The 19615-nt window shown below is 35.2% G+C and overlaps 2 protein-coding genes across 2 annotated transcripts; one reads left to right on the top strand and one right to left on the bottom strand.

The window, feature by feature from the left end:
- Window positions 1–2657: 2657 nt before the first annotated feature.
- LOC107021041 lies at window positions 2658–6232 on the top strand. Its single transcript, XM_015221611.2, has 5 exons — window positions 2658–3223; window positions 3716–4528; window positions 4943–5203; window positions 5291–5401; window positions 5524–6232. The coding sequence occupies exons 1-5, from the start codon at window positions 2894–2896 to the stop codon at window positions 5971–5973; spliced, it is 1965 nt and encodes a 654-aa protein (XP_015077097.1). The 5' UTR covers window positions 2658–2893; the 3' UTR covers window positions 5974–6232.
- Window positions 6233–7093: 861 nt separating this feature from the next.
- LOC107023538 (protein FLUORESCENT IN BLUE LIGHT, chloroplastic-like) lies at window positions 7094–15226 on the bottom strand. The gene is made up of 4 exons (XM_015224256.1): window positions 14957–15226; window positions 11942–12116; window positions 8854–9174; window positions 7094–7547 (listed from the first exon to the last, which is right to left on the bottom strand). Exons 1-4 carry the CDS (start codon window positions 15143–15145, stop codon window positions 7345–7347), a joined length of 888 nt encoding a protein of 295 aa, XP_015079742.1. The 5' UTR covers window positions 15146–15226; the 3' UTR covers window positions 7094–7344.
- Window positions 15227–19615: the final 4389 nt, after the last annotated feature.

Below are 19615 nucleotides of genomic sequence, written 5' to 3'. Positions count from 1 at the left end.
ATACATATACAACTAATCTCTCTCTCACTTGCCTCTCTCTTCCCTCTCCAAATCTCGCTTGCCATATATACAAATGTATATGTATAATATACAATTATATACAATACAATTCATCTCTCTTCACTCTATGCCCTCTCTCACTCGCCTCTCTCCTCCCTCTCCTAATATCGCTCGCATCTCTCCTCCATCTCTCAATCTCGCTTGTCTGGCTCCTCTCTCTCTCCTAATCTCGCTTTTCATATGTACAAACACATATGTATAATATACAATCTAACCGATATACATATACGTTTCACCTTTCTCTCACTTTTTTACCCCTCTCTCCTCTCTCTCCTAGCCTTGCTCGCCTCTCTCCTCCATATAACGTGTAGCTACAAATTATAATTATCAAACTATAGTTATTGGAGAGTAATTAGGCTATTTTTAAGTAACAATATGTGAAAGTTCCCCTTAATTTTATAAAATGGATAAGTATTGTTGGACATCCTAAAATAGTATAGTGGAGAACTTTTGTTGGACGAAGGGAGTTTCATCTAATTTCTAATCCTTCCATATTCGATTTGATCTATTCATTTGTTATTCTTCTTTTTTTCTATGTTTATATGTATTTTATACCATATTTATATACAAATTAGTTGAAAGTCCTATCTAAGTAAAATTGTAGTTGCTAGTTCAAGCACCGGTGGATAGGAGAGTTTTCCAATTAATACCAGCTATAATTAGAAAATAGGATAAAAAAGTATTTATATGACATTTTACGTTCAACTTTTAATTTCTCTCTCTTTTTTTTTTTATAGATTTTATGCGGCTTTATAAGTCAAAATTTTATACGTCAAACAATATCTTGATTCACCTAACTCATATCAATTTTTTTTAAAAAAAATAATTATTTTCTTGTAATTTATCTAATATTAAGTATATTATTAATATTATTTTTCAATTATAGTATTTGGGATATTTAATCAAATTAATCCAACTTATAAATAAAATGACTTAAATAAATCAAAATAAGTTAAATAATGAATAGAGTAAGAGATCAATCTGCCGGGCTTCAAAAATATAAATAAGAGATAATTTAGACTCATATTCATCCGAGCATCTAGTTTACTAGGTTTGACTCAATTGCTTATTACCATTCAGAGAGTCTCAAAGCCCTATCCCTTCTCCTCATTTCTTTTCTGTTCTAAATTGGCGCCGCTGTAAATTTTTTTACCACCACTATCGGTCAACAACCTTCATAGTTCATTCACTTTCAGATTACACCTATTGAATCGCCTCTTCTCATCTATCAAGGTATGCGCCGCTGTAAATTTTTCTATCAGTAATGATTGAAAATTAGCGTGGTCGGCCGACAACCTTCATTCACTTTCAGATTGCACCAATTCCATCTATCAAGATTCAAAATCCCCAAAACTCATTCCATTCACAAATTCGTAAAGCTGCGCTCATCTCCGACGCATAAAAGTTACATAAATAAATAGATCTAGAATGGATCTATCATTTGACATCAGTTTCAGTATGGAACTCCGGCAATCAACTTTTACATCGCATTCCTTGAAGAAGAATTTGATAAAAATCAATCTCTGTCTTCAGATCTTTGAATTTTTGATGACTTTTCTCATTTTTCATATGCTGCGGTAAGTAACATTTAATTCGTTATCTTTCATTTCTGTTTAGATTGTCGAATAAAATCTAACATTCAAACCTATAAACTCAACTATGTACATTATACAATCACTAAAAGTTCTGCAATTTATATATCCATTTTTCTATAAACACTGATTGAAAATCATCGTGGTCGACCGACAACCTTCATTCTTTTTCAGACCACATCTATTGAATCGCCTCTTCTCATCTGTCAATATTCAAAATCTCCAAAACTCATTCTATTCTCAAATTCATGAAGTTGCGCTCATTTCGATCGCATAAAATTTACATAAATAAATAGATCTTGAATGGATCTATCATTTGATATCGGTTTCAGTATGGAACTCTGGCAATGAACTGTTACATCACATTCTTTAAAGAAGAATTAGAATCAATCTTTGTCTTCAGATCTTTGAATTTTCGATGCCCTTTTCTCATTTTTCATATGCGGCGGTAAGTAACATTTAACTCGTTATCTTTCTTTTCTTTTTTAGATTGCTGAATAAATTCATAACAACATCTAATCCTATAAACGCAACTATGTACATTATACAATCACTAAAAAATCTTCAATTTTTATATCCATTTTTCTATCATGCTTGTCTCTTATTATCCTTAATCCGGAAAAAGAATAAACCTAAATTGAATTTCTCCAAATACAAAATTTGTATCAATCATCAATTTCACTAGTTAACTATATGTATATACTTTTTATACAATATATAATATATATATATATAATAGTATATGTACAATTTTTACATCATATAATATAGATTTTAACGAAAAATAAAAAAATTCTAGTTCAAAAAAGAAGATAAATAAGAAAATAACTTTACGAAATTCAATATAAATATATATTAACAATTTTAGATTTGAAATTACATTGGGCTATGCAAATTATTTTGTCTGGACAATATTTGTAAATTGTAATAATTCACTAATCATATTTTCGTGGGCTAATTTTTTTTATATTTTTTTTATCTTATTTCTATTTTTTACTGGACTTTCATCCCTGAAAAAAAGCCCTCAAAAATCAGGTTTTCCTACAAAAACCCTCTCTTTCCTCCTCCATTGTTATTCTTCATGTTGTTGTTCTCAAATTGGCTCTGAAAATTGGCGAAAAATTCAATCTTTTTGTGTTTTTTTGTGAGAATTTGCACGAAAAAAGCTTTGAGTGAGTTGTGTAATCGAAGAAAAAGTGGCAAGTCAAGGGTTAAATTCAGCGGTTTGGACTCTTTTGAGTATGCAAACTCCTCAAAAAGTCGATATGGAAGTGGAGAATTCTTCACAGAATTTGAATTTGCCGGAATCCAAATCGCCGGTGGTGAAACAGGGTCAAGTTTCCAGTGAAAGAAGAACTCGATCTCAAACGGGTGCTGTTCGTAGGGAGCCTCTGAAAAAAGCCCTAAATTTCGTTAGTAAGAAATCGAGGGTGTATGGGAAGAATCAGGTGAAAAAGTCGAAAAAGAGGAAGCGGTTGAAGAATGCTGATGCGGGTGTTGTTGCTTTACCCAAAAGGAGAAAGGGGAATGCTGGAGAAGCGATGGATAAAGCTTTGGTCGTGGATTTGGAGGTACTTTTCTGTTTTTTTTATTGTTTTTGTTGTGTATCATTTGTATATATATGATGTATATGATGAGTATATTTATTTGTGTGTGTATTTGTGTATATGATTTGTGTATAGATGATATATTTGTGTATATGATGTGTGTATCTTTTCTTCGATCGGAAACTCTACCCTCCCTAGTTCCCCTTGTAGTGGGATTACACTGGTATGTTGTTGTTTGTGTGTGTATATGTGTATATGATGTGTGTGTCTAATAGGTATACGTTTGTTTAGATTGAAGTTTGTGTTTTTTCATCTTTCTGATTTCTGTGCATATCATATACTCAGAAATCAGAAAGATTTGAATACACAAACTTCAATCTAAACAAATGTTACCTATTAGACATGAAGGCATCCTTATATGTACTATTTGTTGTACTTTTGAATTGTACATGAACAGTACAATATATTTTACAACTTTCTTGTATATTAACATGTATTTGTATCATTGTCATGTAGCCCGGGGAGTTTTGTGCTCGACCAGTCAGGCGCTACCACCCAAGGGTTGGGGCACAAACTAATGTTGATGCTGTTAAGTTGTTGAATGAAAAGTTGGATGCTAAGCAGATTCAGATGTTCAGGGAAACCTGTTTCGGGCATTTCCTTGATTTGCCCCAAGTAGTGGTACAACATCAGTTGGCACACTCCCTACTGTTGAGGGAGGTGGTTGAGGAGGAAGAGGATGCGCTATGGATATCAATGAAAGATATCAGTCTGCGATTTGGGCTTGTCGAGTTTGGGATTATCACCGGGTTAAAGTGTACAGGTGATGCTTATAAATGCAGTGATTCCGATGGAACGGGCCAGTTAATGAATACATACTTTGCTGAACTTACCAGGGTGCCTAAGCAATCCTTAATTGAATGCTTCCATAATAAGAGATGGAAATCTGACGAGGATGCAGTCAAGATTGCTGTCCTGTATTTCATTCACACATTTCTGTTCTCCACTGTGAGTCGTAAACATATCTCAAGGGATGATTTTGAGCTCGTTGACAGTGGTGCATATGCAACATATCCTTGGGGGAAAGCTGTCTTTAAAGCCACACTGAAGTCTGTGAAGGGGAAGTTGCAGGGGAAGCCTTCGATGTACAGGCTTGGTGGATTACCATTGGCATTCCAGTGTTGGTTTTATGAGTGCTGCCCTTATGTTAATAATAAGATTGCTTTCCGAGTTGATGACAAAGTGCCCCGCATACTTAGCTGGAAAGTTACAAAGCAGCCAAGTTTTAAGGAGTTGTTGGATGGAATTTTCAGGCTGAGTCAGGATCAGGTAATTGGAAAGTACAGTCATTTACTTTTTTATTGTATTTACATATACACTTGATATACCATTCATGCACTCACTAATGTAGGATTACTTTTCAGCTCAAAAATATGTACTAATGGTATATTTCTAGTATGTGATAATGTTTATACATGTAGTTACCATTAATATACCAGCTAAGAATGGAATATCTATGGTATATTCAAAGTTTATTAAACAATGTTAATTATGAATCATTTTAGTCTCTTCTTGTGCTAATGTTTTCTTGTTTAGGTTATTTTTCTAGTATAATATGTATAACATTTTGTCATACACGATTTTAGGTGGGTATATCTGTGGTGTATCCAAAGTTTATTACACATTATTAATTTTGAACCGATGTACATTTATTGTCTATTGATGTAAACGGTTTTTATGTAGTTGAAGCTGAGGAATATATCTCCGACAGAATTTGAGAAAACAACACTTGGCTTACCTGAATCAACTGAAAATGAAAGGGTTAATAAGGTGGCATCTGGAGATGTTCATCTTAGCGATGAAGACACTAGCAATCCACCTCCTCAAGCAAGTAGGAAGCAGCTTAAAACCAAACGTAAACCCCCTTTGAACAATGATGACTGGAGCGCCGAGTTGAAAAGACTGTCTGACGGACAGTTGGAGTTGAAGAGTGAGCTTCAGATGGTATGGATTTTTAGCGCTTTTCTACTTTTTAACATTTGAATTTTCATACATAAACGGTCGTTTAACCTTGTTTTTATGTTTCACTAGCTCAACAAGGAGGTAGTATCGATCAATGACTGCATGAAGTCATCCTTCACAAATGTTTTTAAAGCCATCAAGTCTCTGTCGAAGAAACTAGGAAAAAGGACTGCTTCCGAGGTAATGGGAAAAGAAGAATATACTTTTATTGTTACTGGATTGCATTTACATTATATGCTCTTCCTTTTTTTTTTTTTGGCATATACTTGAAAATAACAATGTTTCTCTTTTTTTTTGAACAGCTTGATGGAGGAAATGACCCCCATGACAGACATGGCGACAGCAATTCTAGTGAGTTTAGTAATAGCGAAGACAATGGTGGCGAAGGGCAAGAGCTTGGTAAGGACTCTATTGGTGACAAGGACAATAATGAGAAAGTGAAAGCTGCTATTGGTGATGTTAAGGATGGGAAGGAACTTGAAGATCCTGTGGAAGAGGTTGAAAAGATGGACGTATCTGAGTCTCAGATTCCTCCAGGTAATGCGGTTTCAGATCACATCACACCAGAACAGCTGACACAACCAAGCCATCCTGCACCAGTTCTTGAGTCACCACAGGTGAACCAAGATGACACTGGCGTTGAAGGTTCTTCCAAGAAGTCGAGCGATGTTGTTGATAATGCTGATTATGGTCTGTTGACTGAGTTTGATAAGTGGGTTGCTGGCGAAGGAATGAAGAAACAAAGCAAGTAAAGATGATTGTTTCAGTTTAGCATAGAGAGGGAAGAATTAGACTGGTTCAGTTAGCAGTTTTACATTGAGCAAACGACTTTTGCGTTTGCTTTTCTCTGTTGTGTTTTTATTATGCTACCTTAAACACCGTTAAAAACGCTCTTTGCTTTATCGTAGGAAGAACAAAGGTTGGAAAAAGTGTATTATGTTGGTGAACCTGTGTGGATAATCTGGTTTTGACATATTAGTAGAGGTACCATTTCCCTCCTTGACAAAGGTTCTTCCTGTATTAGCTTCATTTGTGATTGAAGTCCAGTTGAGTTTGTAGTTTTTTCTTATCATTTTCTGCATGATTTAAGCCTCGTAATTTGCTTTGAGAAATCTTTGTTTCTTTTTATGGGAAACAACTTCTCTATCCTCAAAGGTCGGGTATGATCAACATACATCCTACTCTTTCCGTATTTCACTTGGAGAATTACACTGAGTATGATGTTGTTGTTACCTTTCCATACTTCATTTGCGGGATCACATGGGGTATGTTTGTTAAATCTTTGTTTTTCTCTAATACCTTTCCTTCATATGTGCCTTCTTATTTCAAGAACAATGATAGCAAGCAATAGAACAAACCATTTTTCACTCATTTATAAGATCAAAGTCAAGCTATTTGGTTACCTTTGAATAGACACCAAATCGAGTTTCACCTTTACACTTTTAGATATCATAACAAAAAAACTTAGATGTATGTATATAGAATTAGCCAAATCGTCTAAAGTATGAACAAAATAAGCAAGATGGGTCGCTGAGCCACATGCTTATAGTGAAATTGTCATGTTGCTCGTCCTTTTTTTCTTTTCTAATCATTCTCTCTCAACTTTATTTGTTATACCATTCTATTCAAGTGGAAAAAATTTACGCCCCCTAAATTTATCATTAAATTTTATTTAAATGTTCAAAACTATGATATATTCCAAATGAGTACCTAAACAAACAATGTAGTGTTTCTATACACTTCCGACTTATAATTTTTTAAAAACTTTTGCACTTGTTCTCAAGCATCCATTATGTAAGAAAATTAATAAAGTTCATCTCTTTTACTTATACACAAGCCTTTTGCAGAACCTGGAGGTGAATAATTGAGGAATAATTGCAGAGTCTAAAGTAGTCATAAGGACAAAATGGTTTATACAACAAAAAAAGAAATTCCTCAGAATCAGTGAGTAGCCTCAGGCTCTAAGCATTCTACTTTGAATGCATGAAATAAACGAAATATTTTAGGTTCAGTAAAAGAGATCGAAACGAAGTCATCAATTCAACCATTCGAATTGTCTCCTCTAAGATTGATAGTCATAATAGATAACTTATAGGTACAAAAAAAATCATCATGCTAGTAGCTCAATCAGTTTCTAATCTTGCAATATATTGGTCATAGTATTTTGCAGCTTGTTCCAAATCTCCAAGCTCAGTGTAGCAATCAGCTATTGCTCCATAAGCTTCTGTGCTACCTGAATCCTCTCCATGTCTTGCCGATAATTCAAGAACCAGCGAGTGGTACTTAATAGCTTCCCGGTAATTGCCTTGCCGTTGTAAAGATGCCCCTGGAAAATCCAACATAAAAAATTTGACACTCGTATATCGTGTTACACAAGAGAAACAACACATACCCATTGTAATCCCGCAAGTGCAGTCTAGGGAGGGTGATGCCAGAGTGTACGCAGACCTTACCCCTACCTTGTGAAAGTAGAGAGGTCGTTTATGAAATACCATCGACTCAAGTATACAATATGAATGTGTTACACAAGGGAATGAACATCATTGTGGATGTGGTCTTGTTTGTGAGTCAATGAATAAATTCTCTCCAAGTCTCTTAATATAAATAGCCTTACAATGTTGTATAATTCTACTTCATATTATCACTCTGCCGTCCCAATTTATATGAAGGCGTTTAACTAGGCACGTAGTTTAAGAAGAAAGGAAGGCTTTTGAAACTTGTGGTCTAAGATAAGCAGCTAATAATTTCTATGGCTATAAATCATTTCATCAACAGTAAAATGGGAAGCTGAAGTTAATTGTTATCGAAAGATGTCATTCTTTTTGGTACTAACTAAAACGGAAAAAGTGTCACATAAATTGAGTCGGAGGTGTACAAACTATCTGACAACATGTACTATCAACACGAACCAAATAGTGACTATAACACCGATGAACAAAACATATGCAGGTGAAGAGCTCGTTCCTTTAAATTGATTATACTTCAAACTATATTAATCATTTCTACTACTCTGTTTGTTCACTTTTACTTGTCCTCTATGGACTTTGCATCCCCTATAAGAAACAATAAATGGAAGTGCATATTTTACCATAATATCCATGATTAGTAGTATTTCAAAAGTTCTTGGGTGATTTGCAGAATGGGTAGTTAAGTTAAGCGTAAAACAGGAGAAAAATTGTTTTTCTCTCGATATGCTAAAGTGGACAGGTAAAAGCGACAAATTATTTTTGGTACAATCGACAAGTAAAAGTGATCGGAGGGGGTAAGTTCTAGTGAGAGCACAGAAGAGAAATGGCTGCACGGCTAATTCATAAAAATGCTGCCACACTGAAACTTACAAATATACTAATGCACTATGCAGTAATTGATTTCTGGTATCTTATCCTTCCATTTTACTACTATGTGTTACCTAGTTTGCTTTGCTTATTATTGCTACTTGTTGTCATAATTTTCTTTTTTGCCTTTCTTTGAGTACACATCTTTTTGAACTGAGGGTCTGTTGGAAACAGTCTCTCTCTCTACCCCCACAAAGATAAGGGTACGTTGTTGTAATCAAATTCTAGACCTTCTCTCCATGGTCAAGTGCAACTAAGAAATAGAAGGCTTAAAACAGAATAAGAAGATGGACATACCTAAGCCCCGAGCTGCTTTCTTTTCCCTTAAAGGTTCCTTTAAATTTTGTGCAAGGTCGAGAGCAGCTTTAAACTCCAATTGCGCCTTATCTGGCGCTTGGTTTCTAAGAAATTTCTTCCCATTTTTCAAACGAGATATTAATTCTTCCTTTCTTGGATCAACAATTACTTCAGTTTCTGCAACCCTGCCACCAGCAGGAGCGTAACTTAAGTTAGGTGCATAAGACTCAATCTTTGCTTGCCTTCGTAGAGCGGCATTGATCTGGCGGAGCTGTTCATTCAACCGCTGCAATTCTGCTTTTCGCTGACGCGCAACTAGTCCTGCAAATACAATTGTAGTAAATATGTAGAATACAGAGGCATGAGGCAACTAGCAACAATCTAAAACTAGGGAATCACAAAATAGGAACAAGGAAATCCATGCTCTGGCTAAGACAAGATGTCAGCCCACATATGATTTGTGACACTTCATGAACCAAATGACAGAGAGAAAACATTGAAGCCTCCAAGAAAATACTCTGAAAAGCCTTTTGTCATGGACAGAAAGTCACTGGTGCCCATCTACCAATTGTAGTTTCATATTTTTACAAGGCTTGTGTATTAGTTTCTGATGCCAAAGGATATGCCTACTCATCTCCAGGAAAAACAGCAGAATAAGCTTAATTTTCTGTGGTAAACGTGAATCGCACTGTTATTTCCTCCAGTTAGCGTTCAGTATATAGTACGATTGACTATTGTTATTGCACTCAATCTAAGTCTTTTTTTTTCTTTTGAGAAAGGTTAAGTTGTATTCCTCAGCAATGAGGGTATTCTGGCAACCATCAAGAAACTACAAGGCAAGTAATCCTAATTACAGAGACTGTAGGAAATCTACTCTGTTCTACCTCATCTATACCCTTTTCTTTACACCAAAAATATACAGTACTAATGCAGTTTTCTATTACTTTCTGCATTATTTTAGTAATATTCTGAAAACATCTATTTCTTTCCTTCCAAACTGACCACCATATGGCTAGAAGGAATTAAGCTCCACCATTTTCTCTGCTTTTTACTCCCACCTCTCCTCATCCAACAGCTTAGAAGATCTGCAGTATACTCAGGCATCACCCATGGTTCTTGAATAAGATTGAGAAACATATGCCAAACCTGAGCATATGAAGAAACAGACGACTAGTTTGTTTCTTTCCTTTCATTGCAAAAGAAACACCTAGAGACAATCTGAAAACCTCTCTTTTTCAGTTTTCCTAAGTCGGTCACGCTCTTCTGCATACCAGCCATGTGAAACACTTGATCTTGGTAGGGATATTAGATTTCATACTTGTTTCCAAGGTCCAGAGATGCTCCCACGTTGTGAGGACAGATTTCTTCTGTACAATCTTCCAGCTGAAAATTTCTCATCCATATCATGCCTCCATCTAATTGTATCAGGCTGGAATTTAAACCAAAGAAACCATCCAATCTTTGCAGTAAGCTGGTCCCTCTCTCAACCTCGCAGTCATTTAGAAGCCTCCTAAAGATGATATTTCATCCTTGGTGAGTCCAAGTCTCAGCAATAGATTCTTCAGAGTTGTAACAGTAAGACAATGAATCTGGAAAATCCTCCATGAGTGAGTTCTGGTCACTCATCTAAAAGTCTTTTAACCTTTTTAATTATAATATTAAAGAGTGCAACATTGTAATTGGCAAAGCACAACTGCTAGCTTGTTTTAGCCATTTTTGTATAATGGTATGATCTAGTGTGGATGATTGACAGAAAAGGAATAGATATCAGTGTTAATGTATGGGTCACAAAGAGATGATGCTGGTACCGATATGATATTTATAAGTGGAGAAAAAGAGAATGGTGAAGTGAGACTAGATAAGGTTAAATGCTGGGGAAAGGATACGCAAAGGAATCTCATTGAAGCCATTGGAAGAGGTGATTAGTCGGGACATGACACATCTTTAGCTTATTGAGGACATGACCCTTGTTAGGAGGCTGTGGAGGTCGAGTATCAGAGTAGAGGGTTAGTAGGTTGAGCATATTTTGTTTCTTCGTATCATGGTATTAGTATCTTTTTTACGTTGCTTATTCTTAGACCCCTAGTACTACCTGATTGTTTCTTTCACTCTGTTTATCTTATTATCTTGTTACTGCTTCCTTTTCATCTCTCCTTGAGTTGAGGTTCTATCGGAAACAGCCTTAGCCTTCCAACCCTCACAAGGTAGGGGGTAAGGTATGTGTACACTCTACCCTTCCGAAACCTACCTATGGAATTATATTGGGTTTGTTGTGGTTGAAATATGATGCTAGTGTTTGAAGAATAGGCTGAAGATCTTGATGATTGGCGATTGCAACATACAACTTTTGAATATCTTATACTTCCTGTCAAAATTAAAACAGAAGTATTTTTTTACAAAAGAGCACAACTATAGCACCTATGCAATTTTCTGTTCTGTTAACTATTCAAAGTTTCATCCCGTAGGCGCATTCCTCTTTTATTTTTGAATGACCACCTGAAGAGGCACGAGATTCTGCAAAATGGCATCAACCTTTTACCTTTGGAGGCCATTGCCATGAACAGATATAGAATTTTTTTACCGTAGTCATAAATCTCATTAACACAACTTGTAAGTAGAAAATTCATCAAGTGTTTTGGCAGTGAACTGATGAATAAGTGTCCGGGTGAACTCCAAGGTTCTAACCAGATATCCAAAATGTATCATGCTAGATATGAAAAACTTCTAACTTCTTAAGAATGAATTTTGAATCCCCAATGAATCTTACGAATGCCTTTCTGGAAATGAGTAGTTTGTACATCATATGTAACATGCTCTCATGTATACAGCAACATGGGGTCCAGGGAGGGTAGGATACAGAGAGGCTGTTTCTGATAAACCCTCGGCTCAAGAAAATAATTTTTACGTACATTTTATCATGTATAATAATGTTTATATTCATTCATACTTTACAATTTTCTGGGTCTATGACTAAAAGAGTTACGGCAATCCCCAACAGTATGCACAATGGTATTTCTATTCAAAGTTGATAGGCCAAAAAGGAAAAATGATGGACTCAAGGGCTCGACACATAATTTAAGCACCTTACCTCCAACAGTGGCCCCAATAAGCGCAACAAGCAGCAGTATGGGCATGTTGAAGAGCATGTTGAAGGGAGAATTATCAACTTCACATGTTTCAGCCAAGGCATCTAAGGGTGAAGTCATCATCAATGCATTAGCCACGATAATTGTCGCTGCAGAGTTCCTAAACTGCAATATTTCCTGCCAATGCCATACACATAATTGAAGTTCAACATGAAAATGAGCCAGGGTCTTTTTAAATTTATGAAGTAAAAATTTCATTACTGGCATCCAGAAGACGCAAAAATACAAAAGCCTAATAGCATGTTAGAGTAATTGTCAGCTCCAACAACATACCCGGTGTAATCCCACAAAAAGGGGTCTGAGGAGGGCAGAGTGTACGCAGACCTTACCCGTATCTTGGGAGGTAAAGAGGTTGTTTCCAATAGACCCTCGGATCAAGGACAAGCAGATCAAAAAGAAAAAAAGAAGAAAACTGAAGTGAAGGAGTCATGGTAAAAAAACTATAGAAAGTGTGACAAAACATTCAGAAAAAACAGAACAGTAACTACACCAAAAATTAGATGGTCGAAATACAAGAGATGCTGGATAGCAACAGAAATCGACAGACAAAAACTACAGGAGAAAAGCTACGACGACTCAGGAAGGATATACTAGTAATTGTCAGCTCTAGTACAACAAAAAAAAACTATACTAAAAATAGTGAGCTAACGAAGTCCAAATGATTGTCATGGGAATTTACCAAGGATAAGTGTGCCAACTGAATTGGCTCAAAATACATTTAGCCTTAATTGAATGTGCTACAGTTGACACCATCAGAACACCTGCGGTTTCTTTCTGTCCAAACACCGAAAACACTAGCCAGGAAGTCTGATCAACAAGTAACTCTTTAGCCGTAGTTACCGGATTGAAAATCTGAATGAATTTGGATCAGACATTTTCATTTTCCAGAAACCAGATTATTATATGATTCTCCTATGAAGCATTTCTGGAAACTAGATTAATTGAGTCTTTATCTTTCCAAACACCATAAGTACATTGGTGCAGAGCAGGCTACCGAAAATTTCAAATTTCACAGCTTGGTTAATGATTCTGAACACAGTGGGGATAAGCCAGTGTCATATGTGGAGATCAGTGCTACTCTTGTACTCTTCAACTAGTAAATCAATAGAATCTTTTTCTCTTTTACAACTGCGGTGTCCGGGCCAGCTTATGCGCACCACGACTATTTCCACGAGATGCCTGTCACCTCCCAATAACAAGAGGCACCATGTTACGATGTCCACCAAGGCTAGACCTTAAACACTAACAATTACGCCTCAATTCCAAACATAGAAAAACAGACACTAACCTAACACAAACTCTAATATTTCTTCTAAAATTACTGTGGCGACAACAAGACTCATCCATTATATTGCCTATTGAACATGTCGAGCCCCTTTTCTTTTTCTTTTCACAGGTGTAGTCAAGGCCTGGTTTTAAACATATACAACAGATCAGATCAAAATTCAGAATTTCTGAAGTACATTACAAAATGAAGCTAGTTTTTCACTTTCTCCTGTAACGTAAATGTTGAAAGAGCATCACTTCGATCGGATATGAACAGCTTCTGTTTACAAGAATCCCACTTGAATAAAGCACTCTCTTCTCTGTCCCAATCTATACGTCACTCTTTATACTTCGGATATCTAACATATATAACACTATCCGTTTCTACATAACTTTCAAACCTTTTAAGAATTCAAATTTATCAAACTAATTAAGCAATCCAAAGTTTAAACTTTGAGACTAACTTTTCAACCTTATTTTAACATTATTTCACTATTACTATTAGGATTTAACTTGTGTAGGTAGACGGCACAAAGAATCTTTACACTATCAGCGTAATTTCGCCCATTGCAGCAGGTTGCTTGCTTTATCTTCCAAGTTTCTAATTCTATTTATTATGGACTTTTAAATGTTTCTGTCATGTGACCAGGTTATGAGCTCAAGTTGTGAAAACAGCCTCTTGCAAAAATGTTGGGTAAGGTGTGTACAATAGACCCTAGTGATCCGACCTTTTTCAGACCCAACCTATAGCGTGAGCTTAGTACACTAGGCTACCTTTTTTTGGACTGTTACTTTTACTTAATAAGTCAAATTAACGTCCTAAAACTTTTATGTTTAGTCAAATAGCATTATATAAAATTGGACTGAAATGACAGCTTCGCTAATTGACATCAAGGAACAGTGCAAGCAGGAGCATAACCATCTTTGTAGTTCCGAATTCGACAGAACTCAAGAGCTTAGGCTCAAACCATGTATTTGTATTAAAATCTTGTTTAATATGTATAAATAATCTATCGAGAACCCAATAAGAAGAAAAAAATTGTGATCGAAACCCATAAACTAAATTAGCATTTGGCCATAGATTTTTGGAGTAGCTTCCATAAACTTGTCCTCAAATAACTGATTGACAATGATATTTGATCAAGTTTTATCTTCAAATATTTTCAAGTTCCCAAAAAACGACTCAGACAAAGTTCTTTATTTTATTTTTGTGACTTCAAGTAAAAAACATGTCCAAACACAACTTTAAAGAGCAGCCTAGTGCACTAATACTTCCGCAATACGAGAGGTCCGAAAAAGAACCTTCGCTCTATTGTACACCGTCTTTCCCTGCATTTCTACTACATGCTATTTCCACGGCTTAAACCCGTGACCTTACGGTCACATCACAGCAACTTTACCCCTTATGCTACGCCTACTCTACAAACAACAACTTTAAATTCCAACAATCACAACTTTCCAAAACTCAATCTTTCAAGTTTCAACTTCATAATCTATAGCCAAACAGGAGGTTAAAATACTGACTCCATCTCTAAGTGCAAGAAACAAATAAAAAGCCATGATCATGAGTTCATGACATTGCTCTCCAACAAAAGTATCATAAGTAACGAAAAGAAGCAATTTTGCAGCATACCCAATAAGCAAAAACTAGAAATAAGCAAAACCCATAAGCCAAAAAAGTTAAACTTTACCTTGAAATCAGTGGCAATGCCTTTCTTTTTGGATTTTTCCTGGGTAACAGAGTTCTTTAACATAGCTTCTCCTTCTTTTCTCCATTTGTTTGTGAGCTGAAAAATGGGTTGTTTAAAAGATTGAATTTTGGGTGAGATAGAATGAGGGCAAGGACTCCAAAGAAGCCCTTGCTTCATCATTATTGCCATTTTTCTTCTTCACTTTGGATGATTTTTGTGTTTGTTTGTCTCAAAGAATTCAAGATAACATTCTTCCTGTACAGAATAAGCTGTGGGACTTGAAGCTTGTAATTGGAATTCTATTGAATATTATTTTATTTATTAAATAATTCATTACATTATTAATATGAAAGAAAATAAATGCATTATTTATTTAAAAAGAAAATTAGAATATGAAATAAAATTATTATAAGTGGAGGGAGAGTTGAATGGATATTCGTTTGGTGTGAGGTAGAAATTATAATAATTTCATAAATAATATATTTTATTCTGCATTTGGTTCGAAATATAAGATAATTTTAATATTATTATACATGGTAGAATAATTTATCTTGAGATAACTCGTTCTTAACCAAACGATTTCTTATATTAACCAAACAAGATAATGTATCATTTCATTTGAAATCGATTGAAAAAAAATGTCACATTAATTAAGACGAACATATGTTTTAGCAGAAAACACTAAAGTATCAAAAAATTACAATCAATGACTTTGAAGCGGTGATTTTGAATTTTTGACATTTTACTTAACTATGTAAAAACTTTCAAGGTCAAAAATCAAAGCTTTATTTAACTTCGATTTTTTTATACTATGATATAAACGAGAATCAAAAGTTCAATGGGTCAGTCAAGAACATAGCAAATTACTTCTTACTCTTAATCTATTTCAAATTATAAAAATCTCTTAAAATTGGTGAAATTTGGATACATCTAAAAACGTCTCGATACATCATATTTCAATTTTGAATACATCACTGAATATTTTAATACATTACGTTTCAGTTTTGATTACATCATTCAACGTCTTGGTATATCGAATAAAATAATATATTCAAAAATAGAAAAGAGTAGAATTTTTTATAATTTTTTCAAATAGAAAGAAAATTTTAGAGAATATGCTAAATCAAAATATTAGACACTTGAGTATAAAGTAGTAGTATATATATATATATATATATATATATATATATATATATGGTACTGAAACTGGACCAGCAGCCACTATTCTTGAATGTTAAATAGAATAGTACAGCTTTATAGTCCTTTTTTTGCTTAGTAACAAAATATAATTTGGATAAAATATTTGATAATATTATTAAAAGTTTACCCAATAAGAGAATTATCATATATTTTTTTGGATTTGAACTAAAAAAAGTGTATAACATAAACTGAGATAAACTTATGCTTTTCGAAAAGAATATCGAACTGTTTCCGAAGGAGTGATCTTAAACTTTTTTCCTATACTTGATGATCATGAAAAAACCACTAAGGTCAAAAATCAAAACTTGTTAATCTCGAGTTTTTTTCCCACGATACAAACGGAATCAAAAGTTCAATGGGCCAATCAACAATAGGCCTCAAAATTAAACTTATCAATGGGCCTACCAAGCCCAACTGAAACTGGACCAGCAGCCCATTACTCTACAGCAAAACCCTAAAATTAATATAATAAAACCCTAACGCCTCCTCTTCAATCATTCTCAGGTAGAGAGAAGAGCAACAATGTCGAAGCGAGGTACAATTCGATTTCTATCGTATTTTCATTGTTTGATCTCGATTTGATATATTTATCTCAAAATTTGAGATTTTAGAGAACTTTCATGTCATATAACTCATTGTTACCTGAGAAACCAAGTTATTTAAGTCATATAATTCATAATATACCTTGAATTTAACATATTCTAATATTTCATGTAGTTGTGATGTAGATTAGTTTATTGCTTGCTTGATTTGTTAACCATAGTATAGTGAAATGAGCTGAGTATTTTGGTTTCATGTATTTTTCAATTTAGAGAATTTTTTAAGTCATATAGCTGTTAACATACCTTAAAAGACAAATTATGTGTAGTTATTAGATTGAAATGAGTAGTCTATAGTGGAAGGTGTACAAGTTTTTCATGTAGTCAATCTCCCGGGTAGTTTAGGAGTGTGACTTAGTTGAATGTATTATAATGAAATGAGCTTAATAGAGTGGAAGATGTAAAAATGTGTCATTTAGTTTGCCTCGATTGGGTTGAGCAGTGTTATGAAAGGAAAGGCGAGAGGCGAGGCGAGGGTGGCTCGCCATTCTCTGGCGAGGCGAGGAGAAAAAGGCGAGCCCCTGGCGATCGATGGCGCTGAAATGGCGAGCGAAAGGCGCCGCCTTTTTGATTAAAATTTTTTGACTTACTAAAATTAGTCAAAATTAGGGTTTTTTTTTTACTTTTGAAAATTTCTGAAATCCTCCACATCGCGACTCTCTCTCTCGATCGATTCACTCTTCTCTTCTCCTCCATCGCGTCGCTGCTCCCTCGCTGTCCCTCGCTGTCGCGTCTCTGCTCCCTCGCTGTCGCGTCTCTGCTCCCTCGCTCTCCCTCGCTGTGGCGTCTCTTCTCCCTCGCCGACGACCCTCGCGACTCTCACTCTCTGTTTTCAGAGACAATGTAAGAAACCTATGTCTGGCTTTCAGAGACAATGTAAGGATAAAAGTTGGCCGAGGGAATAAGACTTTGTTTTAGAAGAAGACTGAACTGGTCAAGGGTCCTTGGAAAATTTATTCCCTGGGTTGTTCTCCATTTGACTGAATGCTGACAGCAAAATACAAGAGGTTTGGTCTCTACAAGGATGGAATTTGCTCTTTAGGAGATTTCTTAATGATTGGGAAATGGAGTGGGTATCGGATATGCTAGCTTTGTTTGGAGATTTTCCTGGCACAAATCTGGAAACAGATAAATTGCAATGGAGGAATCATACTGATGGTCAATTCTATGTGAACAGAATGTATAAAAGGGATCTAGCCACAATTGTGGGGAAGAAATCAAGGTCATGGAGTGCTATATGGAAGAGTGTAGCCCCTACTAACGTGAAGAGTTTCACTTGGTTGATAACTAGGAGAGCTTGCCTAACACATGATAGACTTCAAAAGAGGGAAAAAATTATTGCCTCAAGATGTTATCTTTGTAAAGAGGCGGTAGAAATCAACAATCATCTGGAAGGAGAGAAATCAGAGAATTTTTGTAAGGAAAGAATGCCCTATAGAGAAGATTAAGTGGAAAGTAATTACCTCTTTAGGTTTTTGGTGTAAAGAAATGAACATAGAAGAAGAAATTCAACTAGTGGGTTTCAAAGGAGCTTTGTAAGTAGCCCTGTTTTTTTTTTTTGATTTTTTTTCGTTTTTCTATGTAACTAACACTTTTGGAGGTGGCCACATAGCCCTTAATGCTGAGGAATACAAATTTACCAGTTTTTTTTTTAAAAAAAAGATGCATAGATGCCCAACGAGGAGATGTGAGAGGTTTTTTGAAATAGTTTTGGGAAGAAGCAATTAGACAGGACATGACTCACATGTATCTTTTCGAGGACCTGACCCTAGATAGGAAGATACGGAGGTCGAGGATTAGGGTAAAAGCTTTGGAGGTAGTCGAGCACTGTCTAGTTCCTTCACCTGTATCTTACCGTGACATGACCCTAGATAGGAAGATATGGAGGTCGAGGATTAGGGTAAAAGGTTTGGAGGTAGTCGAGCATTGTCTAGTTCCTTAATTAGTATTGTTATGATTACTCTCCTATCTTACTCTGCAATTTTAGTATTACCTGTTGTTTCCTTTGCATTAGTTACCGTATAATTTGTTGCTGCTACTTGTTCTCTTCTTAATTGTTTTCTGCATGACTTCTCGCTATTGTATTTTCTTTACATACTTGATTTATGATATTTGAGCCGAGGGTCTTTCGGAAACAACCTCTCTACCTTCACAAGGTAAAGGTAAGGTTGCATACACGCCACCCTCTCCAGACCCACTTGTGGATTATACTGGCATGTTATTGTTCCCACTTTTTATTAGTTCCCCCTTTTTCAATAGCATATACCATGAGTAAACTAGTAAAACTTTAAGTTTTTTCACTCTGATATCATGTTTATAGCTGGTGAATTGACTCCTTTATAAATGAAACTGTATGTGTTAAATAATAATCCGTTATTGCAATGGATTACTTGAAGAGTTGCTGCCTATATCTTCATGATATACCACTAGACAGCTACAAGGTTTTTTTTCTAATGGTTTTGGAAGATAAGGAATTGCAGGAAAATACTAATGATTAATGAAAGAACAAGATATTAAAGAAATTGAAGTTGGAAGTTTGATATTATTTTACTACAATTTGTAATAGAATACTAATTTTAAACCTAAATATAAGCAACAAATTCTGCTGAAAATAACAAACTCCTAGAGTCAAGAAAATACTAACTATTCAAAATTCAAATAGAAATCAACTCTTAAATACCAGGTTTATCTAGTGGAGTAGGTCTATCTTAATAAAATTACTACAGTAAAAGAGCTTGCAATTATTCAACACTCTTCCTTGCTAGCAAATGTAAAATTTTGAACTTCAATCTTGAAATCTTCACACTTTATAACCGAAAGTGACCTTGTCGCTAAATCTGCAGATTCTTTTTTGGACTTG

Source organism: Solanum pennellii, chromosome 6, assembly GCF_001406875.1.
Source record: "Solanum pennellii chromosome 6, SPENNV200".
NCBI classification, from domain to species: domain Eukaryota; kingdom Viridiplantae; phylum Streptophyta; class Magnoliopsida; order Solanales; family Solanaceae; genus Solanum; species Solanum pennellii.
The sequence above is the reverse complement of the archived record's forward strand: the minus strand, read 5'-3'. Positions and strand labels throughout refer to the sequence as shown.

Excerpts from the sequence above, each read along its gene's own strand:
- LOC107021041 (XM_015221611.2), top strand. The coding sequence starts at position 2,894 with ATGCAAACTCCTCAAAAAGTCGATATGGAAGTGGAGAATTCTTCACAG. Across the intron at positions 5,204-5,290 it reads TGAAGAGTGAGCTTCAGATG|CTCAACAAGGAGGTAGTATC; the intron begins GTATGGATTTTT and ends ATGTTTCACTAG. Across the intron at positions 5,402-5,523 it reads GAAAAAGGACTGCTTCCGAG|CTTGATGGAGGAAATGACCC; the intron begins GTAATGGGAAAA and ends TTTTTTGAACAG.
- LOC107023538 (XM_015224256.1), bottom strand. The coding sequence starts at position 15,145 with ATGGCAATAATGATGAAGCAAGGGCTTCTTTGGAGTCCTTGCCCTCAT. Across the intron at positions 9,175-11,941 it reads TATTGGGGCCACTGTTGGAG|GACTAGTTGCGCGTCAGCGA; the intron begins GTAAGGTGCTTA and ends TTGTATTTGCAG. Across the intron at positions 7,548-8,853 it reads GAAAGCAGCTCGGGGCTTAG|GGGCATCTTTACAACGGCAA; the intron begins GTATGTCCATCT and ends TGGATTTTCCAG.